General features: G+C 46.8%; 2 protein-coding genes across 7 annotated transcripts; one reads left to right on the plus strand and one right to left on the minus strand.

Moving 5' to 3' along the window:
• Positions 1-350: 350 nt before the first annotated feature.
• On the plus strand, positions 351-21,943 carry VDAC2 (voltage dependent anion channel 2). 2 transcript variants are annotated; one of them, XM_023204881.1, is made up of 10 exons: positions 351-753; positions 941-996; positions 2,027-2,095; positions 3,791-3,840; positions 9,440-9,592; positions 9,673-9,725; positions 11,121-11,348; positions 12,933-13,083; positions 20,221-20,278; positions 21,387-21,943. In XM_023204881.1, the coding sequence occupies exons 2-10, from the start codon at positions 966-968 to the stop codon at positions 21,476-21,478; spliced, it is 885 nt and encodes a 294-aa protein (XP_023060649.1). In that variant the 5' UTR covers positions 351-753; positions 941-965; the 3' UTR covers positions 21,479-21,943. The 2 variants fall into 2 exon arrangements, with proteins under 2 accessions (XP_023060649.1, XP_023060650.1); XM_023204882.2 differs by lacking the exons at positions 351-753; positions 941-996; positions 2,027-2,095; positions 3,791-3,840 and adding an exon at positions 8,000-8,366.
• Positions 18,670-26,498, minus strand: COMTD1 (catechol-O-methyltransferase domain containing 1). 5 transcript variants are annotated; one of them, XM_023204877.3, is made up of 8 exons: positions 26,273-26,467; positions 26,020-26,147; positions 25,670-25,775; positions 25,463-25,581; positions 25,341-25,395; positions 25,022-25,155; positions 23,988-24,098; positions 18,670-21,314 (listed from the first exon to the last, which is right to left on the minus strand). In XM_023204877.3, exons 1-8 carry the CDS (start codon positions 26,364-26,366, stop codon positions 21,270-21,272), a joined length of 792 nt encoding a protein of 263 aa, XP_023060645.1. In that variant the 5' UTR covers positions 26,367-26,467; the 3' UTR covers positions 18,670-21,269. The 5 variants fall into 5 exon arrangements, with proteins under 5 accessions (XP_023060645.1, XP_023060648.1, XP_023060644.1 ...); XM_023204880.3 differs by lacking the exon at positions 23,988-24,098; XM_023204876.2 differs by lacking the exon at positions 18,670-21,314 and having other exon boundaries at positions 23,364-24,098.
• Between the last annotated feature and the right edge of the window lie 1,288 nt (positions 26,499-27,786).

Consider the following 27,786-nt stretch of genomic DNA (forward strand, 5'->3'; position numbering starts at 1 on the left):
GCACAGCAAGGCAGTCACACCAAGGCGGGAAAAGAGGGCAGAAGAGCGCGAGGGGTTGGAGGTGGCGCCCCTGTGTCCCACTCGTTCTCCCTGGGCTGGGAAAGAGAAGCTGTCCCTCAGAAGCGCAGGCTGCGCTAGCTTAGGGTGGAAGTGGGTAACGCTCAGCTGACTCCCCGCAGGCGCCCTATGCAAGGGTTTGTTTCTGGGGGGAACCCGCACCAGCGTGTAAGTGAAGTAGGCGAGATGTACGTGACCCCGGTGGTGCGCAGCCGCGCCCTACCGTCCAGGCCACGCGCCGACGCCCCGCCCCGTCCGTGACGCGTTCGCGCGGGGCCTCCGCCCCATCCCCCTCCCGGGCGGGCCGCAGCGCGCTGCCTTCGCCGTTCCCCGCCCCCTCGCCTCTGAGGCTGCCCGGATAGCTGCCTGATCCAAGGCCCAGCAGCTTCTGCCTTCCCGATCCCCACCGACGGACGGAGGCAGCTCACCTGCAGGACCGTGGCGCTGTCGGTCCACGTGGCCGCTCCGGAGCAGGCTGGAGTTGGCAGCGGGCTGCGCTGCGGGCACAGGCGCGGCGGACAGCCCCGGGGGCAGCGACGGGGTCCTGGCTGGGAGAGGACAGGGTTGCGGCGGGCGGAACGGTGTCTCCTTCACTTCGCCCTCCAGCCGCTGCAGCTGCAGCCCGACCGGGAGCGTGACGAGCGGCTTCAGCAGCTAGCGGAGCGGTGGCTGCGGCCCCCCTCAGGAGACCACCAGGTACCGCCGCGCCCGCCTCACGCCGACCCAGGGGCCTAGGCCGCTTCGGCCAAGCGGGAGGCCTGCGCCGGACTTGGGGTCGGCCCTTGCTTCCTAAGATGGCCGCGCTGCCCAGCGGCCCCTCGCCCCTCTCTGCCCGGGACCTCCCTTTGACCCCAGCTGACCGCACTTCTTGTCCCTCCCGCAGATTGCTCTCTTCCCACGGCCTCGCCATGGCGACCTACGGACAGACTTGCGCGCGGCGTAAGTAGAGCAGGGATCTCTGCCGGATGGGGTGGCGGGGAGTCGAAGCCTGTCGACCAGAAACCCGCAGTTTGTTTCCCTCTGTCTTTCCGAGGACTTGGAAATTCGGCTGCTTTTGGTGGTCGCCTTACCGTCTGACCACCTCTGCCGAGGAGGGTCTGGGCTGCTGGATTTCAAATAGGGAAACAAGGTCCGGGGAGTTGGTCTGTGGCCGCATGGACTTTCAGCTTTTGTACGTGTCTTTGACGTACAGAAGTAAAAGTTATTAAGTGGGGATTCCGCTTTGGGGGATCGGATCAGTCATTCTTCTAGAGGAAGTAGCAGTCCTTGTGAGAGCACAAGGTCATTACATGTGCTCCTAAGGGCGTGGACGTGCTTTGTGGAATGAATGAGCTGGTGTAATGAACTCAGATTGCCTGCCCTTAAGCAGCACAGCACTGGGTAAGGATTTGAGAGTTATATTAGTAAGTTTGAAGCTCCGTTTGATATTTAGTTGATACAGAAATTTGAATGAAACACAGGTGGCAGTATTTTTTCAAAGTTTCAATATTTAAATTCCCAGAGTATTGAGTTCTCTTCCCACTCCAGGATGTTGGTTTTCACCTCAGCGAAGATATTAAAGGACGTATCAGGGACAGGGCCTAGTCTTCGGTTTTGATTGTATCTAATTTAGTTCAATCAGCTCATCTCAGTGAATGTTGGTAGATACATATCCATGCACACAAATACTTGTTTCTTTGTACCTGTCCAGTTCTAGGAAGTGAGGCTGTAGGTAATAGACTGTTTTTCTATTTTGGAACGAATTTCCCAAGTTTGTATAACCATGGTTATCTATTTTAGAAATAATTCGTTGGTGGTGTCTCCTTTATGGGTCGTTATAGTTTTAGTGTAGCTCCTGACCGGATAAAAAAACATAGTTCCAACAAATGGGATCGCCTGAATTGTAATATCAGCAGTGGGTCATACTCTAGTTCTTGGATAGAAGATGGGAGAATAGAGACATTAACACTGGAATGTTTTTTTCTACCAGCAATGTGTATTCCTCCATCATATGCTGACCTTGGCAAAGCTGCCAGAGATATTTTCAACAAAGGATTTGGTAAGAACCTTATTTTTAAAACGTGTTAGATAAAGAGTGAAAATGTATGTTTGGGTTGCTTAGTGAAATCAGATTAATCGTTGCAAATTGTAAATATCTTGCTGCTTTACATTTAGATGTATTTATTTTTTTGAGCCTGTTGCCCAGGCTGGATGCAGTGGCACGATCATACCTCACTGCAGCCTGGACCTCCTGGACTCAAGCGATCATCTTTCCTCAGTCTCCCAAGTCCCAGGTAGCTGGGGCTACAGGCACACTCTGCCACACTTGGCTAATTTTTTTATTTTTCGTAGAGGTGGGGTCTCACTGTGTTATCCAGTAAAATACAGTGGCCTCTCAAAGCCTGGTTGGATTACATTATAGGCATGAGCCACTGTGCCCAGCCTTGTTTTAATTCTTCTGTTAGAAACTTAAGATGCTTACATTAAACTTCTGTAAAAATAGTTCTTTTACAGACTGCATCCCCCTCCCCCAGTTTTCCAAAATTTTTTAAAACTGTAGTTAAAGGATTTGAGCCTTTACGAAAAAGCGACTTGTGCTTTTGTTTTTTTCAGTTATAGCTTAGGCCTTGGTTGACTAGAGTTTTGATATATTACTGTTTTGCTTTTGTGGTGACTCCTAGTACTTTCCAGAGTTATGAGCTTTTTCAGGTAAATTTGAGTTTTCTTAAAGATTTTGTTCCATACCCTCCCCCCCTTTATTTAGATTGTTGGAAATACCCCATTGCTGTATTATGATAAATTGGTTTTGTTTTTGTGTTTTTTTGAGACAGAGTCTTGCTCTGTTGCCCAGGCTGGAGTGCAGTGGCGTGGTCTTGGCTCACTGTAGCCTCTGCCTCCTGGGTTCCAGCAGTTCTCCTGCCTCAGCCTCTCTGGTAACAAGCACGCGCCACCATGCCTGGCTTTTTTTTTTTTGCATTTTTAGTAGAGATGAGGTTTCACCATGTTGGCCAGGCTGGTTTTGAACTCCTGATCTCAAGTAATCCACCCGCCTTAACTTCCTGAAGTGCTAGGATTCCAGGCATGAGCCACCGCACCTGGCATATCATGATAAGTTATTAGCTATTCTGAGATTTAAGTTGAATGATTTTTAAATCTGATATTTAAGTTTAAGAATAGTTTGGGGGCTGGGCGTGTTTGCTCACACCTGTAATTCCAGCACTTTGGGAGGCGGAGGCGGGTCAGGAGATCATGAGGTCAGGAGATCGACACCATCCTGGCTGACACCATCCTGGCTAACACGGTGAAACCCCATCTCTACTAAAATTACAAAAAATTAGCCGGATGTGGTGGCACACACCTGTAGTCCCAATTACTCGGGAGACTGAGGCAGGAGAATCGCTGGAACGTGGAAGGCGGAGGTTGCAGTGAGCCGAGATTGTGCCATTGCACTCCAGCCTGGGCGGCAGAGTGAGACTCTGTCTCAAAAAAAAAAAAAAGAATAGCTTGAAAGCGTTCTTTTGTGTACCAACTACCAAAAAACTGGACAAAGCAGCATAGGTATAATTCTGCCCTTTATAAGCCAGTTTACAAAAGATGAATTTCTAACAATTTCATTTAAATAGTGTATATTAACACATTTTTATCCACCTCTGAATATGTGGAATCTTTTTGTTTTTTATGTATAGTCAACAATTGCTATGCATCTTTCATACAAAGTAATAATTTTGTTTCTTTTGTTCTCTATTTGTTGAAGGTTTTGGGTTGGTGAAACTGGATGTGAAAACAAAGTCTTGCAGTGGCGTGGTGAGTGTTACTGTTGAATAAGTTCTATTGAACCTTTATAATTTTTCAAGTCGTAAAATGGTTATAACTGAAAGATGTCTACCTGTTTTGTCTTAAAGAAGAGGCGGAAGTTAACTTTAAGAGATTTGCTTGTAACCTGTTTTATTTTGGTCTTGAATATGATTTCTGATTTTCATATGTGGTCTTTTGTTGTGTTATGTATACACAAGGAACTTAGGAAAGACCAGTCAGGTGGTATTCTTTACTCAGTAAGATTACACATTTGAAGGCAGGGAACCCATGAGACTTTTTTGTAACCCTTTGTCAACAATGCTCGTCAGTTATGGGCATAAAATTATCAGGAGCTCATTAATCTAATCATTTATATAATGTGTACTAATCATTTATATAATGTCCATTTTCTAGCAGTTCTCCCTGGAGAAGATTTCCGCATGTATTTTGTGAGTTTAGGGAGTCCTGATCTGAACTTTTTTTTTTTTGAGATGGAGTCTCACTCTCACTTAGACTGGAGTGCAGTGATGTGATCGTGGCTCACTGCAACCTCTGCCTCCTGAGTTCAGGTGTTTCTCCTGCCTCAGCCTCTCTAGTGGCTGGAATTACAGGTGCCCGCCACCATGCCTGACTGATTTTCATATTTTTAGTAGAGCTGGGGTTTCACCATGTTGGCCAGGCTGGTCTCCAACTCTTGACCTCAGGTGATCCACCCACCTTGGCCCCGGAGAGTGCTGGGATTACAGGTGTGAGTCACCATGCCCGGCCAAGACTTTTTTTTTTTTTTGAGATGGAGTCCCGCTCTGTTGCCCAGGCTGGAGTGCAGTGACGCGACTTGGCTCACTGCAACCTCCGCCTCCCAGGTTCATGCCATTCTCCTGCCTCAGCCTCCCAAGTAGCTGGGACTATAGGTGCCTGCCACCATGCCCAGCTAATTTTTGTACTTTTAGTAGAGACAGGGTTTCACTATGTTGGTCAGGCTGGTCTCGAACTCCTGACCTTTTGATCCGTCCGCCTCAGCCTCCCAAAGTGCTGGGATTATAGGTGTGAGCCACTGTGCCCGGCCAAGAATATTTTTTAAAGAGGTTAATATTTTGGTATTTTGGTGTCTTGATAGTTGGGTGAACTGTTACAAAGGGGATAAAGTAAAATTTAACTTTCTTTGAGACAGGGTCTCACTCTGTTGCCCAGACTGGAGTACAGTGGCACAATCTCAGCTCACTGCAGCCTCAAGCAATCTTCCCACGTCAGCCGCCCAAGCATCTGGGAGTACAGGCCCTATCATCATGCCTGAGTATTTTTTTGTAGTTTTTCTAGAGATGACGTTTTGCCGTGTTGCCCAGGCTGGTCTTGAACTCCTGAGCTCAAGTGATCCACCTGCCTTGGATTGACCTCCCAAAGTGCTGGGATTACAGATGTGAGCCACCATGCCCAGCTAGTAAAATTTAGCTTTGTGCAATTTTTTTTACTCTAAAAATTTTTGTTTTGAGATTATTTTGGGGTGGGTATAAGTGTGTGCATATTAGAATACTATAGGTTATTTTGATGTATGTATGTATGTGTATATATATAAAGAGAAAGAGTTTTTTTTTTTTTTGAGACCGAGTCTCGCACTGTCACCCAGGCTGGAGAGTACAGTGGCATGATCTCGGCTCACTGCAAGCTCCACCTCCCAGGTTCACGCCATTCTCTTGCCTCAGCCTCCTGAGTAGCTGGAACTACAGGCACTGGCCACCACCACACCCGTCTAATTTTTTTGTGTTTTTAGTAGAGATGGGGTTTCACCATGTTAGCCAGGATGGTCTCGATCTTCTGACCTCGTGATCTGCCTGCCTCAGGCTCCCAAAGTGCTGGGATTGCAGGCAAGAACCACCATGCCTGGCCTATATAGACATTTTTGATGTAGTGCATGCAACTGATATTTATTTAAATTAATCGTATTGTGGTTTCCTTCTTTTTTTTTCCTGAGACGCAGTCTTGCTCTGTCGCCCAGGCTGGAATGCAGTGGCATGATCTCAGCTCACTGCAACCTCCACCTCCCAGGTTCAAGCGATTCTCCTGCCTCAACCTCAGCCTCCCAAGTAGCTGGGATTACAGGTGCTCGCCACCATGCCCTGCTAATTCTTATATTTTTAGTAGAAACAGGGTTTTGCCATGTTGGCCAGTCTGGTCTCAAACTCCTGACCTCAAGTGATCACGAAGTGCTGGGATTACAGGCGTGAGCCACAGCGCTCGGCCTGTAGTTGTTTAAAAGCCTAGGCCTGTTGAATTTCTGGGGTTTTACATTGATCATATCTGTCACTTGTTTTCTTTGGTCTGAAAGGAAGCCTAGGTGTTTAGTTATGATTGAATGACTTGTTTGGCCAAGTTAACAGGTTACAGCGCAGTGATTTAATGTGTTTTTTAATGTTCCTATTGTTAGTCTATTGAGGCCCCTAGTGTATTTGTTGAAACACAAAGGGCCTTCTAAAAAAGACTCAGTCCTCGTGTTTAAAAAGCTTACTTTCTAGTTGGAGAGAGAAAATAAACTGAGAATACTGAGATAATTAATATCGAATACTAGATTGTTTGATAAACCAAATCTTTATTGGAAAGGAATAGATTATTGTGTATAGGGTTAGGGAAAGTTTTATGGAAGTAGGTTTAAGAGCATGAAGGATGTATAGGAGCTGGATTAGATATAGCATGTTTTTACTCACATTTAATACGTGTAATTGAACAGCCGTAGTATTGATCCTCTAGTTTGTCTCTGGCCCCGGATAAGTGCCATTAATACCTGGCTCTGTTTTCTTACCTGAACTGCAAAGGTACTGAGGCCACCCCAGAATGTAGAAGCCAAAATGTCTGGTGGTAAAGGGCATGAGCTGTAATCTGGCCCAACTCTGGTCCCACAGGGTGGTATTGGCTTTGTTTCTTGAGGCTTCCTTGGCATGTGTATATAGGCTGGCTGTTGATCTGTAGGCTGATGGATGGCAGTGGGTGGGGCCCTAAGAGTCATTAATGTCATTCAGGATTAAAAATATCTACTCACACATTCCCCGTTCAGACTATCTGCTAGAAGAACCTGTTCCATATATATTGTTTTAATAATGCTTTCCTTTTCTGTGGAGCATATGAAAATGTGCAAACTTTCACAGTGTCAATTCAATTTAATCATCCAGAGGTAAGCTTTGTAATTATAGTTGCAGAAACAGACCCAAAAAAGGTAAGTGAGGCTGGTCACAGTGGCTCATTCCTGTAATCCCAGCGCTTTGGGAGGCCAAGGCAGGAGGATCACTTGAGCCCAGGCATTCTGAGACTAACCTGGGCAACATAGCGAGACCCCATCTCTACAAAAAAATTTAAAAATTTGCTGTGCTTGTTGGTGGGCACCTGAAGTCCCAGCTACTTGGGAGGCTGAGATAGCAGGATCGCTTCGCTTCAGCCCAGGAGTTTGAGGCTGCAGTGAGCTCTGCCTGTGACACTGTACTCCAACCTGGGTGACAGTGAGACCCTGTCTCCAAAAAAAAAAACAAAAAACAAAAAGTGTGTCCTGCCCAGTGTGATGCATTTAGTAAATGACATGAAGAACTGGACATCAGAACTCCCAATTTTTATATCCAGTGTTCTTTCCTAACAGGATCCAATGCTTTTTTTTTTTTTTTTTTTTTTGAGATGGAGTCTCGCTCTGTCGCCCAGGCTAGAGTGCAGCAGCGCGATCTCAGCTCACTGCAAGCTCCGCCTCCTGGGTTCATACCATTCTTCTGCCTACAGGTGCGCACCCCCACACGCAGCTAATTTTTTGTATTTTAATAAAGATGGGGTTTCACCGTGTTAGCCAGGATGGTCTCGATCTCCTGACCTCGTGATCTGCCCACCTCGGCCTCCCAGAGTGCTGGGATTACATGCGTGAGCCACCGTGCCTGGCCAATCCAATGGGTTTTTTTTTTTTAATTGGAGATGGAGTCTCACTCACTCCATCACCAAGTTAGAGTGCCGTGGCACCATCTAGTCTCACTGCAACCTCAGGCTCTCGAGTTCAAGTGATTCTCCTGCCTCAGACTCCTGAGTGCTGGGATTACAGGGATGCACCACTATGCCCGCCTAAGTTTTGTATGTTTAATAGAGATGGAGTTTCACCGTGTTGGCTAGGCTGGTCTCAAACTCCCTACCTCAAGTGATCGTCCCGCCTCAGCCTCCTGAAGTGCTGGGATTACAGCTGTGACCCACCGTGCCCAGCCAATCCAGTGCTTTTTAGTGTAGGTATTGAGGGCTACGCTTTGACTTGAAATTCCTGTTAATGAAAGGATCTAATTTAGGAGAGTATATATAAGACCTGAGGATTTGTCTCTATCAGCAAAGCAATAGTTATACAAATGTTCTATTTTCTGAGAGAAGGATGACTGCCCTTTCCTCCTGTTGATACAGTTTTTGATATTTCTCACTCTGCAGATATCACAATTTCTGGCTGTAGTCTCTTTATTATTTTCACATCAGCTGTCTTCCTTAGGCATGGCGTGGTGATGCTTGTGATCCCAGCTACTCAGGAGGCTGAGGTATGTGGATCACTTGAGCCTGGGAGGTTGAGGCTGCAGTGAGCTGTGATCACACCACTGTGCTCCAGCTTGGGTGACAGAGGCAAGATGCTGTCTCAAACAAACAAACAAAAATTCAGATAAGCCCTCCATATTTTTTCTTTTTCAGTTCGTGTGCAACCAGGGATTCGCACATTATCGTTTTTAGACAGGGTCTCACTGTGTCACCCATGCTGAGTGCAACGGTGGGATTATGGCTCACTGCAGCTTGGACCTCCCAGGCTCAAGCAATCTTCCCACCTTGGCCTCCTGAGTAGCTGGGACTACAGGCGCACACCACCACGCTGAGCTGGTTTCTTAATTTTTGTAGAGATGGGGTCTTGCTATGTTGCCCAGGCTGGTCTCTAAGTGCTGGGATCACAGGCGTGAGCCGCCACTCTGTTTCCCGCTGATTTTTGAATCCCAAATAAAATCACCTTAGCAAAACCTTCCTTAAAACTTCTAGATGTACAGTTGGCCGGGTGCAGTGGCTCACGTTTGTAATCCCAGCACTTTGGGAGGCCGAGGTGGTGGATCACCTGAGGTTAGGAGTTGGAGACCAGCCTGGCCAACATGGTGAAACCCCGTCTATACTAAAAATACAAAAATCAGCTGGGCATGGTGGCGGGCACCTGTAATCCCAGCTACTTGGGAGGCTGAGGCAGGAGAATCACTTCAACCTGGAAGGCGGAGGTTGCAGTAAGCCGAGATCACGCCACTGCATTCCAGCGTGGCGACAGAGCGGGACTCAGTCTCAAAAAAAAAAAGGGTGTACAGTTTGTTCACTTGAGAATTCACTACAGATGAACTTGTGATTGATTAGAAGTGTCAGCTGTATGTAAAGTGGCAGTCAGTTGCTCAAAGGCTTGTCACTCTTATATAAGCTTCAGAGAGTAGCACAGTGCAGAGGGATACGAGTGTTCAGGAAGCTGAGAAAGGAGGATTCATGAATTTACCAAATGTTTCAGTGGGTTGTATGTGTGTGTGTGTTTGTAAGTTAGTGATGAATTCTAGGCTTATGAGAATGTTCATGAAGTTATTGATTGTCTTGTTAGGAATTTTCAACATCTGGTTCATCTAATACAGACACTGGTAAAGTTACTGGGACCTTGGAGACCAAATACAAGTGGTGTGAGTATGGTCTGACTTTCACAGAAAAGTGGAACACTGATAACACTCTGGGAACAGAAATCACAATTGAAGACCAGGTAACATTTTGAAAATTTTAGTATTAATTTTATTGATTATTTTTGTAAAAAGAAAGCAAATTACTTTTCTTTCAAAATAGATTTGTCAAGGTTTGAAACTGACATTTGATACTACCTTCTCACCAAACACAGGGTAAGCACAGACATTTTTATCTGTATTACATTTAAAAGCATTTCTCTTTTGTGTATTTAGAAAAGGTGTACCTTTACTGTTTGATAGCTTATTAAGCTACCTTGTGGTGGTGAAATCTCTGTATCTGCTTTTATTTATTTATTTGAGATGGAGTCTTCTCTGTGTCACCCAGGCTGGAGTGCAGTGGCATCATCTTGGCTCACTGCAACCTCCACTTCCCAGGTTCAAGCGATTCTTCTGCCTGAGCCTCCCTGAGTAGCAGGGACTACAGGCGCACACCACCATGCCCAGCTAATTTTTGTATTTTTAGTAGAGGTAGGGTTTCGCCATGTTGGCCAGGCTGTTCTGGAACTAATGACCTCAGGTGATCTGCCTGCGTTGGCCTCCCAAAATGGTGGGATTACAGGCATGAGTCACCACGCCTGGCCATTTTTTTTTTTCATATCTTATTGCATCTATTTTATTTTATTTTATTTTATTTATTTATTTATTTATTTTTATTTATTTTTGTTTGAGACAGAGTCTCACTCTGTCACCCAGGCTGGAGTGTAGTGGCGTGATCTTGGCTCACTGCAGCCTCCGCCTCCCGGGTTCAAGTGATTCTCCTGCCTCAGCCTCCTGAGTAGCTGGGATTACAGGCGATGTGCCACCACGCCCGCCTAATTTTTGTGTTTTTAGTAGAGACAGGGTTTCACCATGTTGGTCAGGCTGGGCTTGAACTCCTGACTTTGTGATCTGCCTGCTGTGGCCTCCCAGAGTGCTGGGATTACAGGTGTGAGCCACCTCTCCCAGCCTATTTATTTATTCTCTGTCACCCAGGCAATGGTGCGATCTTGGCTCACTGCAACCTTTGCTTGCTGGGTTCAAGCGATTCTCCTGTCTCAGCCTTCCGAGTAGCTGGGATTACAAGCGTGTGCCACCATGCCTGGCTAATTTTTTTTTGTATTTTTAGTAGAGATAGGGTTTCACCATGCTGGTCAGGCTGGTCTTGAACTCCTGACCTTAGGTGATCCACCCGCCTCAGCCTCCCAAAGTGCTGAGATTTCAGGCAAGAGCCACCATGCCTGGCCTATATCTGCTTTTAGAATACTATGGTTGCTATCATTGGCTTGCCTTCAAATATTTGCCTCTTCGTTGTTGCACTAACTTGGGCAATTAATGTGTTTCTAATAGGCGTTTGTGAATGATTGTTAATTCTGCAGAGCAGTTCTAGATGGCCGTCCAGTTGCCTCATGTGTCCTTGTCTTGTAGTTGAGATGATTTTTTTACTCCGTTATTGTATTGCTGGTTTTTACTCCCTGGTCATACTGCAGTTCATTTAAGTCTGTTTTGTGCTCTCTTGTGCATAAATATGTGTACATTTTTCCCAGTGACGTCAGTTTGTTCTTTTTCCAGAAAGAAAAGTGGTAAAATCAAGTCCTCTTACAAGAGGGAGTGTATAAACCTTGGTTGTGATGTTGACTTTGATTTTGCTGGACCTGCAATCCATGGTTCAGCTGTCTTTGGTTATGAGGGCTGGCTTGCTGGGTACCAGATGACCTTTGACAGTGCCAAATCAAAGCTGACAAGGAATAACTTTGCAGTGGGCTACAGGACTGGGGACTTCCAGCTACACACTAATGTGTAAGTATTTCTTTCATAGGATACTGTGATGTAGGCCCTCAGAGGATGATTTTGATGTCTGTCATCTCTTACTGATCTGGGTGCACCCTAAAGGATTTCTCTTAACATTTAAAAACAAAATCATTCTTGGTCATTTCTAGGGTGCCCCTTGAAAGCTTATAGTAAAAGAATGTTAATCTGACCTTTGGTGCTGAGAGAGTAAATGTTCATTTTATATGGGGTTTAATGCACTTTGTATTTTTACACGAGGCATTAGATATTGGCAGACTACTACCAGTATATTCATTTTAAAAGATGTGTGGGATGCTGACGTGATAGGATTGCCTAAAATGTATGGTGTTTTGTTGTTGGGTTTTTTTTTTTCTTTCTTTTTTTCTTTGTTGAGACAGAGTTGCTCTGTGGCCATCTCAGCTCACTGCAACATCCACCTCCCGGGTTCAAACAGTTCTCCTGCCTCAGCCTCCCAAGTAGCTGGGACTACAGGCGCATGCCACCGTGCCTGGCTAATTTTTGTATTTTGGTAGAGATGGAGATTCACCATGTTGGTGAGCCTGGTCTGGATCTTCTGACCTCTTGATCTGCCCACCTCCCAAATTGCTGGGATTACAGGTGTGAGCCACTGGTCCCAGCTGCTGCTGTTGTTTTTTTGTTTGTTTTTAATAATTATAGAGATGGGGTCTTGCTATGTTGCCCAGGCTTGTCTCAAACTCCTGACCTCAAGCGATCCTCCTGCCTCCACCTAAAGTGAGCCACTACATAGGCGTGAGCCACTACATCCAGCCTGGTTTTTTTTTTTGTTTGTTTTTTGTTTTTTTTGAGACAGAGTCTTGCTCTGTCGCCCAGGCTGGAGTGCAGTGGCCAGATCTCAGCTCACTGCAAGCTCCGCCTCCCAGGTTTACGCCATTCTCCTGCCTCAGCCTCCCGAGTAGCTGGGACTACAGGCGCCTGCCACTTCGCCCGGCTAGTTTTTTGTATTTTTTTAGTAGAGACGGGGTTTCACCGTGTTAGCCAGGATGGTCTCGATCTCCTGACCTTGTGATCCGCCCGTCTCGGCCTCCCAAAGTGCTGGGATTACAGGCTTGAGCCACCGTGCCCGGCCCCAGCCTGGTATTTTTACCCAAGCCCAAACTAGATAGATATATGGAAAGTACTTAAAATGTTTTTCTTTCCATTGTAAAAATTCATTGGTAAATAACAAGCACAAAGAAGAAAACCTACATTTCTCATAATCATGCCAGCTAGGTATATAATCTTTGTTAACATTGTGGTGGTTCACCTTTTTATATGTGTGTGTATATATACGTGTTTATGAAATACATAACCGAAAGGCTGTATGGGAATCTCTTGCATGTTTAATACAGTGTGATAATTCCACTGAATGGATATTCTGTGGTTCATTTTACCAGTCCCTCTATGGGTATGGGTTGGGGGAAAAAACCTGTTAAAACTTGCAAGTTTTCAGTGGAACACTAAAGACCCACTTGAGCTGTGGTTTTTATTTAAATGTAATGCTACAAATCAGCCTGTGCCTTAGACATTATTACATTGTCTATTCTAGATATACTAATTTAAAATATCTTATAGGAATGATGGGACGGAATTTGGAGGATCAATTTATCAGAAAGTATGTGAAGATCTTGACACTTCAGTAAACCTTGCTTGGACATCAGGTACCAACTGCACTCGTTTTGGCATTGCAGCTAAATATCAGTTGGATCCCACTGCTTCCATTTCTGTGAGTACTTTTGTGGACTTAGAAGGGGGTTTTGGTTGTGGGAATGAGTCTTTGGGTATACTGAATTGTGTTGAAAATTTGAACTGATTTCACACAGTCCCCAGTTTACAGATAGATTGGCTTTAGATTTTGAAATGTTGCTTTTTTGATGAATACAGTGTTAGATGTTTTATTTCCAGGCTGGGCCGGTGGAGTTTGTTTAATCTCAAAAACTGCTGAGTTAATGTTGATAATAACCTTGAGCCATAGGCCTGTCTAAACCCAGGTATAGCTGGTGTTTTGGTCCCTGGGTAGTTCTTATCGTGTCAGAAATAATAGTGCTTTAATCTTTTTTTTTAAGGCTCTCTTTTGTCCAGGCTGGACTGCAGTGGCACAATCATGACTCCCTGCAGCCTTGACATTCTGGGTTCAACCTCAGCCTCCTACTATTCCCAACTAATTTTTTGATGTTTTTTTGTAAGGATGGGATTTCCATAAGTTGCCCATCCTAGGCTCAAGCTGTCATCCTGTCTCAGCCTCCCAGTGGAGGCTGTTGGGATTACAGGCATGAGCCACTGCACCTGGCTAGTATTTTAATCATCACTTTGTCTTTTTTTTTTTTTTGAGATGGAGTCTCACTCTGTCGCCCAGGCTGGGGTGCAGTAGTGCAATCTTGGCTCACTTGCAAGCTCTGCCTCCTGGGTTCAAGCAATTCTTCTGCCTCAGCCTCACGAGTAGCTGAGATTACAGGTGCCCGCCACCACACCTGGCTAATTTTTTTGTATTTTTTAGTAAAGACGGGATTTGTTGGCCAGACTTGTCTCAAACTCCTGACCTCAAGTGATCCACCCGCCTCAGCCTCCCAAAGTGCTGGGATTACAGGCATGAGCCACCACGGCTGGCCCCCTTCTCCATTTCTAATTGCACTACAGCAATAAAAACCTCAGGATTCATACAGCACACTATTCTGTTATTTGCATTGATGTTCTCGTATGTCTGTGACATTTTAACAGATTTAATGTCAGTGGAAGAAGCTTATCTCAGCTACTAGGAGTTCATAGTTAAAATGGGAAGGCAGTTTGGGACCCCTGTGTCATTTAGTGACTCCTGGGAATTAGTTTGGAAACGTACCTAGCCTTTCCCACTTCCGTAATGTTAGCTGCCACTTCAATTCAGCAGTACCCAGAAGCATTGCTTAATGCTCCTTGTGATATTAGGAAGTATATATTTGGTTTTCCTTCCCTCTCCTGGCATAGAACTCCTAAAAAAATCCTTGGAATCCCCAAAGTGTTAAGTATCTTTTTGTATGCTAATGAGTTGACTGGTGGCTGGCCACCTTTAGGTAGCTTCCGGGTGGGAGCTAGTCGGTGGAGAGACCAAGGTGTGATTAGAGGGTGGTGGGGAGAGGGGCTGAAGGTTAAGTTGTTCACCAGTGGCTGGTGGTTTAATCAGTCATGCCTGTATAATGAAGCCTCGTGAAAACCCACAAGGATAGAGGTCAGTGAGCTGGGTAGCTGAGGTTGCTGGAAGGTGGCATGCCTGAAGAGGGCATTGAAGCTGTGTCCTTTCCTGTGTTTTGCACTATACGTCTCTTCATCTGTATCCTTTGTAATATCCTTTATTAAAACTGGTAAATGTAAATAAAATGTTTCTTGAGTTCTGTGACCTGCTCTAGGAAATTAATTGAACCCAAGGGAGGGGTTTGTGGGAACCTCTAGAGCTGCCAGGTCAGAAGCAGTTAAAACAACCTAGGGCTTGCAGTTGGCATCGAAGTGGGAGAAGGGCAGTCTTGTGGGACTGAGCCCTTAACCTGTGGCATCTGATGTCTCCAGGATAGAGTTGAATTGAATTACAAGACATTTAGCCAAGTGTCTGCTGCAGAAATTATTGCGTGCTTGGTGTGTGGGGAAAGCCCTCACACATGTCATAGAAACATTCTGTGTTGTGAAAGAATAGTAGGAGAAACTGAGTTGGTTTTTTTCTGTATCCTCAGATTGATGTCAGGATTGGGATTTGCTAGAGTGGCTCTAGCTAGAGTGGCTCATCGAAGCATGGTTTAGGAAGAAAAAGGATAAATGGATGGGGAAAGAGGAACTTTTGACTCCTGGGTGGTCAGGTGGTCACCCCTACTATGGAGCCACAACTGTGCTGTGCTCAGGTACTTAAAAATTACCAGTGGAATTCGGAGATAGATTCAACTGCCAGGGAGTTGGTTCACTGGGTGCATAAGGGGAAGTGCAAACAATAAGAAACAAACAAAATATACAAGTCCTTGATTGTTGTTATTTGTAATCACTACAATCAAAGTGAAAGAGTGCTGGATTGTACCTTGATGCTAGACCAAACTCAGATTTCATTTGGTTTAAGCCTTGGCTACCAACGTCGGGCAAAGTACCCCTAAGACCCGTATTTGCTGTATTTTGCCCAATTTGGAGAAATTTAAAAAGTCAGAAGTCAGCGATTACATTGAGAAATGTGATCTGAAATTGCCTGGGGCAGTAATCAGGCTTATCAAGATAAAGCTGACAAATGGGGAAGGGTAGATTTCTGTTGGGAAGGTAAAGCAAATATCTCTAATTCTTACTGATTTGTAACGAAACTGAATTTTTTTTTGTACCGTGCTCATACTGCCACATGGTAATACTGTTGGCAAGATTAAACTCCCTTGTGTAAATAAGTCTTATAATACGGATTGATGATCATATGTATTGTGAAATTGAGTTGAAGCCTCCTCAGGATGTAACACCTACGGAAAGTGGCTGGCCTGACGGGGAAATGGATCTCACTGCCAGCTGATTTCTGTCCTGTATAGTTCTGCACAAGGTACAAATAACAGTAGATCAAGGGGGAAAAAGCTGGTAGAAGAAGATAAAGATGTTTCTGATGGCTTCTGTGAACCTAAAGGAAGAAACTAAGGCACAAAATACAATTTTAAAGAATTTACTTGCACCATAATGAGGACAGCTGCCCAGCAGACTCAGATCCAAGTGGATTTGAGCTCCATTTGGCCTTTGTTACAAACAGGTTTTTAAAGGCCAAAAATCCAGGACAGGATGTGGGCTGATACAAAGTTGTTTGGCAGGAATATTCTTTGGTTTACAGAAATAACATTGATTAGTGATTGGCTATACATTGTTCTTTGTATCACAGATTCCAGGAACTCATGTTATATAATGTTAGATAATGGGTGAGGGTCACATTGTGCAACTTGCTGTTAACACTTCAGATATTTACTAGCTAGCCTGGAAACTACAAGGAAGAAAAAAAAGAAAAAATGTTTTTAAACAATTTCCCCTGGGCATCGGGGTGTGTCCTGTGACTAAAGTCTCATTCTCATGTCTCTCTGGGCCTGATAAATTTTGCATACCTCACATTCCTCATACCGCTGAGCTATTATTTTTTTTCTCTTCATAGGACAAATTAGGTTTTTTTTTTTGGTTTTTTTTTTTTGAGACAGAGTCTCACTCTTGTCATTTAGGCTGGAGTGCAGTGGTGTGATCCTGGCTCACTGCAACCTCCACCTTCTGGGTTCAAGCCATTCTCCTGAGTAGCAGGGATTATAGGTGCCCGCTATCACGCCTGGCTAATTTTTGTATTTTTAGTAGAGACGAGGTTTCGCCATGTTGGCCAGGCTGTTCTCAAACTCCTGACCTCTGGTGATCCGCCCTCCTCAGCCTCCCAAAGTGCTGAGATTACAGACGTGAGCCACCGCGCCTGGCCTAGTTGTTTCTTTAAACCTATCCCTATCCCACAGTAGCTTCTCCAGATGATAAGCATATTTGTGTTTGTACTCTTGCAGATATGTGTGTTATGTAAATGTAACAAGTGTAAACATCCTTGACAGATGTATGGACTTTTTTGCTCTAAGGGATCCCTGTTTGAAACCAGGGGGTGGCCTGTGATACTATGGTGTATATATTTTGGTTTTTGTCCAGTTCCTGGCTCACAGCTTCTGTAACCCTTGTAATTTCCCAAGTGACCAGAGCAGTAGGAGTACCTTTTGTTGAGATATTTGGCCATTTGTCCTTGGTTCCCGAAACAGCTCCAGAGCATAAAAGTGAAAGAGTGTTTTGTGGTTTTTTTTTTTTTTTTTTTTTTTTTTAAATGAAATCTCGCTTGCCACCCAGGCTGGATGGAGTGCAGTGGCACCATCTCTGCTCACTGCAACGTCCGCCTCCCAGGCTCAAGTAGTTCTCATGCCTCAGCCTACCTAGTAGCTGGGATGACAGGTGCTTGCCACCACGCCCAGCTAATTTTTGTATTTTCAGTACAAATGAGGTTTCACCATGTTGGCCAGGTGGGTCTCTTAACCCCTGACCTCAGGTGATCCCCCTGCCTTGGCTCCCAAAGTGCTGGGGTAACAGGCACAAGCCACTGTGCCCTGGGCTATTTTGTTATTTTTAGCCCGTCCTTTTCAGCCACATCTGAATTTATGTTAATGAGGTGATTTTTGGATAGTCCCTAGATGACCACATGGTAGGGGGTGCTGGTTGCTAGGGAACAAACCTTCCTTGGGGAGGACATAGTAGCTGAAGGTTGAGCCAGTGACCAGTGATTTAATTAATCGTGCCTTTGTAATGAAGTCTCCATAAAAACCCAAAGGACTGAGTTCAGGGGTCCTTCAGGAAGGCAAACAATAATACATTCATGTCATGGGAGGATGGGGCACCCCAGCTCCACAGGGATGGAAGCTCCTGTGCTTGGGACCCTTCCAGACCTCACCTATAAACGAAAAGATACATAAGTATCTTTTCATCTGGCTGTTCATTTACATCCTTTAAAATATCCTATATAACTGGTAAATGTAAGTGTTTCCCTGAGTTCTCTGTGCCACTCTGGGAAATTGAACCCCAGGGAGTTGTGGGAACCCCGATTTATAACCAGTCTGTAAGAAACAGAGGCAAAACAACCTGGAACTTTCAATTGGCATTGAAAATGAGGGCGGGGCAGTTTTATGAAACTGAGCGCTGAACCTGTGTGATCCAATGTTCTCTCTCCAGGTAGATAGTATCAGAATCGAATTAGAGAACATCTAGCTGGAATCTGCTGCAGAATTGTTTGCTTGATGTGTGGGAAATTCTCCCTAGGCCTTGTGAGAGTATAGAGGGAGAAACTGAGTTTATTTTTTCTACTCCTTATTACAGTTTCATGGTTTAACTCCTACTGTTAAATAATAGGAATTTCTTTCTTTCTTTTTTTTTTGAGACAGAGTCTCACTTTGTTACCCTGGCTGGAGTGCAGTGGTGCCATCTCTGCTCATTGCAACCTCTGCCACCCAGATTCAAGCGATTCTCCTGCCTTAGCCCCCCGAGTAGCTGGGATAACAGGCGCCTGCCACTGTGCCTGGCTAATTTTTGTAGTTTTAGTAGAGATGGGGTTTCACCATCTTGGCCAGGCTGGTCTTGAACTCTTGACCTCGTGATCCTCCCAAAGTGCTGGGATTACAGGCGTGAGCCATTGAGTCTGGCCAATAATAGGAATTTCTTTTTTTTTTTTTTGAGACGGGAGTCCCACTCTGTCGCCCAGGCTACAGTGCAGTGGCGCTATCTCAGCTCACTGCAACCTCTGCCTTCCGGGTTCATGCCCTGGCTAATTTTTTGTATTTTTAGTAGAGACGGGGTTTCACCGTGTTAGCCAGGATGGTCTCAATCTCCTGACCTTGTGATCTGCCCACCTTGGCCTCCCAAAGTGCTGGGATTACAGGCATGAACCACTGTGCCCGGCCAATATTAGGAATGTCTGTTCAGCTGTCTGAGGCTCTTATTTGTAGGGCATAGGATGGTCATTAGTGAGGTTTTTTTTTTTGTTTTTCTTTTTCTTTTTTTTTGCTTTGTGTTGCCTAGGCTGGAGTTCACTAGTGCAACCACAGCTCACTGTACCCTCAGCTACCTGGGCTCAAGAGATCCTTCCATCTCACCCCCGCTTCCCCGATAGTTGGGTAGGTGTGCACCATCATGCCAAACTAGAAAAATTTTGTACAGACAGACAGGGGTCTCACTGTGTTGCTCAGGCTGTTGTTGAATTCCTGGGCTCAATTGATCTCCCGCCTTGGCCCCCAAAGTGGTGGGATTACTGGTGTCAGCCACTGCACCAGGCCTGTTTTTTGTTTTAGATGGTCATTGGTAGCTCATGAATATTTGGCTGTAGTGCCAAGTGAATACAGGTGTTGTGGATGTGGTTTGTGTCTGTATAGTTACATCATTTCTTTCTCTGGATTGGGCTCTTTGGATGTTACACATTATAAGACTATAGACATCAAATCATTTGGAGATCTGTTTTGGTCACATAGGCTGTTTGTTACCTTTATACAGTAGCCCTCAGAATGCTGAAAGCAAAGCAAAGTTGCGTGTCTAGGCAACCTACACCCTGGAAATGAAGGGAGGTGTTCCTGGCCTCTGGTGTGGCTTCATAATGTTAGGGGTGGTAGAGAATGGAACTAGAAGGAATCTACTCCTTACTATGTCTTACTCTTCAGGGTTCCTTCCAGCCCTTGAAGTCTGTAAGTCCTGAAATGTTAGGATTGTGCAAGGAAGGCAGGGGCCTGGATTGGTACATGATACCTCACTGGGATCTCCTCCCAAGCACAGTGGTTACAAACAGCCAGAACTCAGCGGCACTGGCATTCATGAGAGGTGTGAGAATGTTTGATCTGATTCTTCAGAGGAATTACTTGTTTGGAGATTTTTTTTTTTTTAACATTGATGGTTTTGGTTCTTTAGGAAGCGTCCTGAAAGTAGGAAAGTTTACATGTGTGTAACTAAGTCATGAATTTAAACTTTATACCCTGCACTTTAAGGCTGCTGTGTGTCACCTCTAGTGAGCCCGATTTGTACCACATTTGGTCTGGTTTTGTTGTGCTAGACTAGAATCGACAAAGATGATTTTTATGAGAGTGCTTAGGCTCTTGTACTGTACCTACAGTTTGGGGTCTTTGGATACATTCCAGTGGCTATCAGGAGTATTGTGTCCTACTGACAATTTGATTTTTGAGTTGAATGGATACGAATTAAGTAGTACCTGATTTCTGTTTGTCTTAATACATAATGAATTTTATTGTCTCATATGAATAAAACTGAACACTACATGATGGGGAAACATGTACGGGTTTTGTCCCTATTGAAATATTTTTCTTACAGTTGTTTTTGAATTTTATTTTAGGCAAAAGTCAACAACTCTAGCTTAATTGGAGTAGGCTACACTCAGACTCTGAGGCCTGGTAAGTATTCTTGATAAAGTAGGATTGTTTTGATAGTATTAAAAAAATTTAGTTTTCATTCTTCAGCTTATTTTTCAGACCTTTCAAGCACACAGAAGAGTTGAAAGAAGAGTACAATAAATACATGTTTACCTTTTGCCACAACTTCCTCCCTTCCTTCCTTCCTTCCTTCCTTCCTTCCCCTTTCTTTTCCTTTCTTTCTTTCTTTTCCTTTCTTTCCCTCCCTCCCTTCCTTCTTTCCTTTCTCTCTTTCTCTCTAAAATAAAAGTAATTTTTATTTTGTTGATAAAAGTTCACTCATTGCTTTGGTTCTGTCTATAGTCTTGTTGACTTTATATAATATTTTGAAGCATGCTGTGTCTAGAGCAGCATTTCTCCAACTTCACAGTGCACATGACTCATCTTGGAGTCTGGTTAAAGTACTGGGGACTTTCCCCCCTCCAAATAGGGATTTTCCTCCCCAAAGTTTATTTTGGCGATTTTGAAACCTAAAGAAAAGTTGGAAGAATGGTACAGTGAACATCATATACCCTTACCCTATGTTGACCAGTTGTTAAAATTTACTACATTTATTTTATGTCTCTGAAACTTCACATACTTTTTTAAAAAAACTGTATGTTTTGCAGACATACAGACACGGCAGCCCCTAGCATGTGTATCCTAAGAGTAAGACATTTTTCTTTATAAGCACAATACCATTGTCGCATCTAAGAAAACTAACATTAATGTAATACCAAATATATATTCAGATTTACCCCCATCCCCAAATGTGTCTTTATTGTAGGTTTTCCTTTCTAGGATCTAATTATGATTATGTCTCTAGTCTCTTTTCATCTGGATAGTGTACTCAACATTATTGTATATTCTAGAACACTTTGAACTTGTTATTAAAACATTTCTCTGTGACTTGGTGCCTTACCTAGAATGGTAACCCAGTCCTTCTGGTGTCTCAGATACTTCCAAGCGCCCTCTGGTGGCCAGCACTAGTAGGTCAGCTGACAGGCTGAGGAAGTGACATGCAGGCTTCTGGGGATAACTGTGAAAGAAGGCTCAGACTGAGTGAAGTGCCAGACATCACGGTTTTTTGTTTTTGTGTTTGTCTTAATAGGTGTGAAGCTTACACTCTCTGCTCTGGTAGATGGAAAGAGCATTAATGCTGGAGGCCACAAGCTTGGGCTCGCCCTGGAGTTGGAGGCTTAATCCAGCTGAAAGATACCTTTGGGAATGGATATCAGAAGATTTGGCCTTAATATATTTCCATTGTGACCAGCAGCAGGCTTTTTTTCCCCCAAGAAGATGATCAAAACAAAGGATGATCTCAACAAGAGCTGTATTTTAAGTATTTAGACAGTTCCTTGTTAGCTGGTTTCTAGTTGAATTGGTTATCTAGTTACCAATGCTGCAGTCATGCAGTCACCTATACATTATTTAAATGTATTTAACTGTTAAATGCGCTACCCACCAATAATGAAATAGACCTTTATGAAAACCGTGCAATTGTGTGCATGTTTGTTTTTATGTTCCTTTAGAAAACATTGACTATTACCATTGAATGAGATGGATCAGTGGATATTGAGATGAGGTTAAAAATTTTGTTAAGTTCAGCCATTATTACTTTTGGTATCCCAGAACATGACAAATTATGAATAAAACAAGTATACATAATTAATGGCTCCAAGTATTTGCAGAGTTCCACGTTTGCCAGCTAGGGTCAAATCTCCGTGGTAGCTAGCCAATATTTAATTTTTCCAGTGAGTATTTTGCTCTTTACCTAAATCTGTGCCACAGAATCTTCTGTATCCCTAGAATAATTCCACGAGCTTTTTAAGACTACAATAAGAGGATACATGCTTTTACACTCTTCAGTTTGTAAGTCTGTGCAGAATTGCCCTGCATAATTGAAAGGAAAAAGAAGGTGCTGAAAAGTTACACAAACACACCATACCCCTGTGAGCTACTGCTAGGAAAATAAAGTAGGCCCTGGTTTGGTGAGATAGTGTTAGGTGTACAGAAGAGGAGTAAGTTGTAGACAGTAAGGGTAACCTGTGGGACTCTGAGAGATCATTACTCATTTCCTTCTAGGCAGACGTTGAAAGGTGGGTATAGATGGGAGACCAGAGGCAACCCCTTTTGGCTGTGTAGCATTGGCCTTCATCTGTGTACGAATGAGACATTAATAGGTGGTTCTGATTGGAAAAGTAGGAAAGAGCAAGTTTTCTGATAGGAGATAATTGGAATGATATGATTAAAGACTGGAGAAGATTTGTTCAACAAATCTGTAATAGTAGACCTGAAGAATGGTAGAGCCTGAGTGATAAGAAATGGGTAACAAAATGGAAGGACTCATCACCCAAGAAACGATACATGCTACAAACTTTGAGATTGAGAAGAAGCTGGTGAGAGACCAGAGCTCAAGCAAGCTGTCCACACAGGAGGGTTGGGGGGCATGAAGAACCCTCTGGTCCCACTTGGTCCTAGGGGACTGGCTTGAATGGCCCATGTGAATCATGGTTCTCTGAAAGGCCCTCTCCAGACAGACATGACTTAAGGGACAGAAGGTTAGAATTTGAGTCAGCCTGAGTCAGGTAAGAGGAGAAACATGAAAAGATGTCCATGCAGGCTAGGCCTGAAAGCAACTCTTACAGTGTAAAGTAGACCCGCAGGTAACTAATCACTGCTAGTGGTCCTCTAAAGGGAAAAATCCTAGTCATGGGGACTGCTGCCCCTTAGCTAACAGGTGGCTCTTTATTGGGCAGTGGCTACAGTAATTTAGACTGAGGTGTGGCACAAGTGAGTTAGCTGTTTGTCAAGGATCTGCTTAGAATAAATCGAACCTATTCACTCATGTGCATCCTAATATGCTTTCATGAGTTAGAAAAGTGTAGGTTTCCAGCCATGGTCCTGTGTAGTGTCCAAAATGCAAAGTGTGTCCCAGGAGCTGTGAATTCATGTGGCTTTTTTTTTTTTTTTTTTTTTTTTTTTAAGATGAGTCTTGCTCTGTTGCTCAGGCTGGAGTGCAGTGGTGCAGTCTGGGCTCACTGCAACTTCTGCCTCCTGGGATTAAGCAGTTCTCCTGCCTCAGCCTCCCGAGTAGCTGGGATTACAGGCGTGTACCACCACACCTGTCTAATTTCTGTATTTTTAGTAGAGACCAGGTTTCACCATGTTGACCAGGCTGGTCTCGAACTCGTGACCTCAAATGATCCACCTGCTTCAGCCTCCCAAAGTGCTAGGATTACAGGCATGAGCCACTGCACCCAGCCTCATGTAGCTCTTTAGCCCTGCTTCCAGCAGTCTCCAGGGACACTTCCCATCACCGAGGCTTACCAGGTAGTGGCAAAGGCTGCTTGAATTCCAGGCTAATGCCACTTATGCCTGAGGCAGTGTCAGTGGAAAGAATTTGACCTTCATCTGTCAGTGGAGATAAGATCTATGAGGTTGGGGAGATTCAAATGAGAAGCAGAGCACCTGGGTCGAAAATGCTCCATAAGGCCTGGTTCCTTCTCCACCTCACCCCATAGGCAGATGGTTCAGAAAAGCCCGAAGTTCTCTTCATCCTCTAGGGAGTGTGGTAACAACTGCCGTACCTATAGGCTTGTTTGCTTCACGCCTCCCTGGCCAATGATCCCCCTCACTTTCCTTCAGAATTTCAAGGAGACGGCAGAATACTCAAGTCAACCCCGAGGTCCTCAGGTCCAGGCCAACTGACCTGGCTCTCAGAGGTGATGTTCCCCCACCAGGGCCTCCACTGGAGAGGTGAGGCTGGGGAGCTGACTGTGCTGTGAAGACATGAGCAAGCCGCCAGCAGAAGTGGCATCACCTACAAAAGCACACAAGTGACACCTGTGGGCACCTGCAATCCTCTTTCCTGTTGTCAGACACCATAGTGGCCCTCCACCAGTCCCCAGCTTCACGGAACCAGAGCTTCGCCTGCCCTGAGGGAGAGATGTAGGAGGGAGACAAGCCTGAGGAACTGGGGTCTCTGACCATTACATGTGGCCAGGCCAATTAAAACTTCATAACCTGCCTCCTGCCAGCTGGAGCTTCCTGCAGTAGGGCCACAGACCTGGTGCCAGGGAGGGGACAAACCACAAGGCCCCTTTCACTGAAGGAGCTGTGCTGGGCCTTTCCTCCCTTCCCCATCCAGCGCCACACACGGAGGCTCAGGAGGTCGTGTGTCCCAGCCCCACTTTATTTTCGAATTTAAAACTCAGGGTCAATTCCTGGGGTTCCCAGACAACCCTCCCTCGCTCACTAGGGGCTAGCCCTAGATCTTGAAGGCCAAGGTGAGGCCATCGCCCAGGAGCAGGAGGCTGATGTAGACCCTGACGTCCCGCCGGATGCGTTCGTTTAGGTTTCGCACACACTCAGCCGCCATGTCCCCTTTCGGAGGTTGCAGCACCTTCCCGCGCCACAGCACCTGCGGGAGGGCGGGGCCAACCGGGCCGTGGGAGGCGGGGCTTCGGAGGGAGGTGCTCGGGCGGAAGGCGGGGCCTCGGAGGGAGGTGCCCAGGCGGGAGGCGGGGCCTCGGAGGGAGGTGCCCGGGCGGGAGGTGACCAGAGCCGGAGACTGAGAACCAAAGCGGAGGAAAGCCTGGGTACCTACTGGGGCCGGAGCCCCGCAGGGGATGCAGCCTACGTGACTGGACTGGGTGGGGCTTTGGGGTATAAGAGGAGTCAAGGAAAAAGATGGGGACCCGCCCCGAGAGGGTGCTTTCTCTTCCCCCGCAGTGGAACCCTTACTCTGAGGACGGCGAGGATGCCTCCGGGTCGCAGCAGCTGCAGGCAGCGCTCGTAATAGGCAGCGCAGTTCTCCTTGTCCGCATCCACCACGGCCACGTCGAAGGTTCCGGCCTCGCCTGCCGCCAGCAGTTCGTCTTGCAGTGGGAGGGAGGGCAGGTGCGGCTGAGTCCACGGCCCCAGCGTCCCTAAGGCCCCTCCCAGGCCGGCCCGGGCGCTGTGATAGCCGGCCGTGCCCTTAACCCGCAGGCCTAGTCACAGCTCGGCCACACAGCGGCCTCGTTTGCAATGGCCACAAAACCCTTCCCGCTTCGGTGCTCACCCAGGGTCTCCAGGGCGGGCTTCAGCCGGAGGTCGATCTTGTGCTCCGCCTCGGCCTACGGAGGAAGCGTGTCAGCCGTTGCGCCCTCGCCTGGGGCTGCGGGGCTAGGCGCGGGCGCTCACCTGCCTCCACAGGGGCCGCCCCAGCTCCGGGGGCTGCGCTTCCACCTCGCAGGTCACCACGCGCCCGTCAGCGGGCAGCGCCAGGGCCAGGGCCAGGGCAGAGTAGCCCGTGAAGGTGCCTGGGACCAGAACACAGACCGGCTCAGAGCAGAGTGGGGGTCGGCCCGGAAACTTCGGCCCTCTGGGATCCCGGGCGCGTGCCCCTACCCAGGTCCAGCGCCTTCTTGGCCTGGATGAGCCGCGCCAGGTTGGCCAAGAGCTGGGCCTGCTCGCAGGTCATCATGGAATCCCCCTGCGGCTGCTCCAGGGTCAGCTGCGTGAAAGGAGAAGGTGGCACCAGCCATGCCAGTTACCCACCTTCGCCCTGGGGTCCCAAATCCCCAGGAGCGCGGTTCTGGGCGTGGCCTGGGGGATGGACCCTCCGGGAACGCCCACCGCACCCGGCCCGGGGAAGCCGGAAGCCCAGAGAGGGCCACGGCCCAGCCCAAGGTCACACAGCCACGTGGGACCCGCAGGGCCCGAGAGGGACGCCCGTTCCCGTCCCGCGCCCTGCTGACCAGCCTCAGGCTTCGCAGCGCCGGGTGCTCCCGCATGGAGCGGCTCAGAAGATACTGCCACAGAGGACTGTCCTCGGGGGGAAGCAGGCACTGCTCTTGCCGGCCTCGCCATGGCGGGCTCCGCCTTCCTGCCGGGGAGAAGATATTGGATCAGAGTACAGGGCTCTGCGGCCACAGGGGTTAACCTGAGCCACGCCGCGCCCTCCTCTGCGCCCGCCCACCCGCCCGCCAGCCGGGACAGGGTCCTGCTCACCCAGGAAGAGGCCAGTGGCGAAGGCGGCGCCCAGCGCGGCTGAGCCCAGGGCCAGCGCGGCGGGCACGGAAAGCCGGGGCACCGGCTGGGTCATGGCGCGGGCAGGAGGCGGCGGGAGGCAGTGGCAGGTCACGTGCGCTGCAGCTCCTGGGACACGTCTCGGACTCGCGGGCCCGCCGGGCTCCACCTTGTCTGGGCACTGCCCGCGGAGCCGTGGTCTCGGGCATCATCTGGCGGCCACACAGCCTTACTGCAAGCCCTGCCCGATAGAGTCGGGCGCGATCTGGTGGCCGCGCCGGGAACTGCGCCCCTGCGGGGAGCAGGCCAAGCTCTGGATCTGAATTTTCCCGCCTTTGCCCGCAGTCCAGTGGCCTGCGTCCATTGCTTCTCCTGCCAATGCTTTTTCTCCTCGCCACCATTTATTCTGAGGCCCCTTGGGGCATATGTCGATTGTGTATAGAGGGCGCCAGTGTAAATTACAAGATAGTCACAAGTACAAGAGATACAGATTAAAGGGGGAAGGCCTCCCAAAGGCCTCCTGGGCAAGATGCCACAAAGCATCAGGCTGAAGGAGTCTGGGACCTGGTTTGAGGGCACGCAGCCTCGAGTTGGGGTTCAGGAGCCCTGGGATGGGCCTGTGGAACTGAGACCATATTCTTAGCTGTTAAAATCCTGCCTTTGGGGGCCAGATGGATATGAGTGTCTGATCTTGGGCCTGCCAGTCTCTCTGAGCCTCAGTTTCCTTCCTGTAAAATGAGGCCCACAATCTTACCATAAAAGGCACCAGATCCCACAGCTTTGCACACAGTAGCACAATACATAAGTGGCAGCTGCTGTTATGTTTGTAGGTTGGAAGACACCTTGGGGAGAAAGCCAGTGAAGCTCCCTTGCAAGGTTGTTCTGCTGAAACAGTCCAGAGAGCACTGATTGAACCCCTACCATGCGCCAAATTCAAATTCCGGAGGAGGTGAAAGATAGTCTTTTTTTTTTGTCCAGGTCTCGCTCTGTCACCCAGGCTGGAGTGCAGTGACACAATCAAATCTCACTGCAACCTCCACCTCCCAATTCAAGCGATTTTCCTGCCTCAGCCTCTGGAGTAGCTGAGACTACAGGCACGCACCCCCACACCCAGCCAATTTTTGTATTTTTTTGTAGAGACGGGTTTTGCTATGTTAGCCAGGCTGGTCTTGAACTCCTGGCCTCAAGTGATCTGTTTGCCTCGGCCTTCCAAAGTGCTGGGATTACAGGCCTGAGCCATCGTGCCTGGCCTTGTTCTTTTTCTTTTTTTTGGCAAGGTCTCTGGCAAGGCTGAAGTGCAGTGGCAAGATTACTGCTTACTGCAGCATCGCGCTCCTGGGCTCAGCAATCCTCTTGCCTCAGCCTCCCAAGTAGCTGGGACCACAGGCAGTCACTATTGTGCCTGGCTAAATTAAAAAAAATTTAAAAAAAAATTTTTTTTTTTTTTTTTTTTTTTTTAAGAGAAGGGGTCCAGGCTGTACCCCTTCTATGTTGTC

Source organism: Piliocolobus tephrosceles, chromosome 9 (assembly GCF_002776525.5).
Source record: "Piliocolobus tephrosceles isolate RC106 chromosome 9, ASM277652v3, whole genome shotgun sequence".
NCBI lineage: Eukaryota > Metazoa > Chordata > Mammalia > Primates > Cercopithecidae > Piliocolobus > Piliocolobus tephrosceles.

Bases quoted from the DNA above. Each gene is read 5' to 3' on its own strand.
- VDAC2 (XM_023204881.1), top strand. From the start codon at position 966: ATGGCGACCTACGGACAGACTTGCGCGCGGC. The intron at 3,841-9,439 runs GTGAGTGTTACT...TTGTCTTGTTAG, and splicing joins CAAAGTCTTGCAGTGGCGTG to GAATTTTCAACATCTGGTTC. The intron at 13,084-20,220 runs GTGAGTACTTTT...ATTTTATTTTAG, and splicing joins ATCCCACTGCTTCCATTTCT to GCAAAAGTCAACAACTCTAG.
- COMTD1 (XM_023204873.2), bottom strand. From the start codon at position 26,366: ATGACCCAGCCGGTGCCCCGGCTTTCCGTGCCCGCCGCGCTGGCCCTG. The intron at 25,776-26,019 runs GTCAGCAGGGCG...CCTTTCACGCAG, and splicing joins CGCTGCGAAGCCTGAGGCTG to CTGACCCTGGAGCAGCCGCA. The intron at 25,582-25,669 runs GTAGGGGCACGC...TTCTGGTCCCAG, and splicing joins CAAGAAGGCGCTGGACCTGG to GCACCTTCACGGGCTACTCT.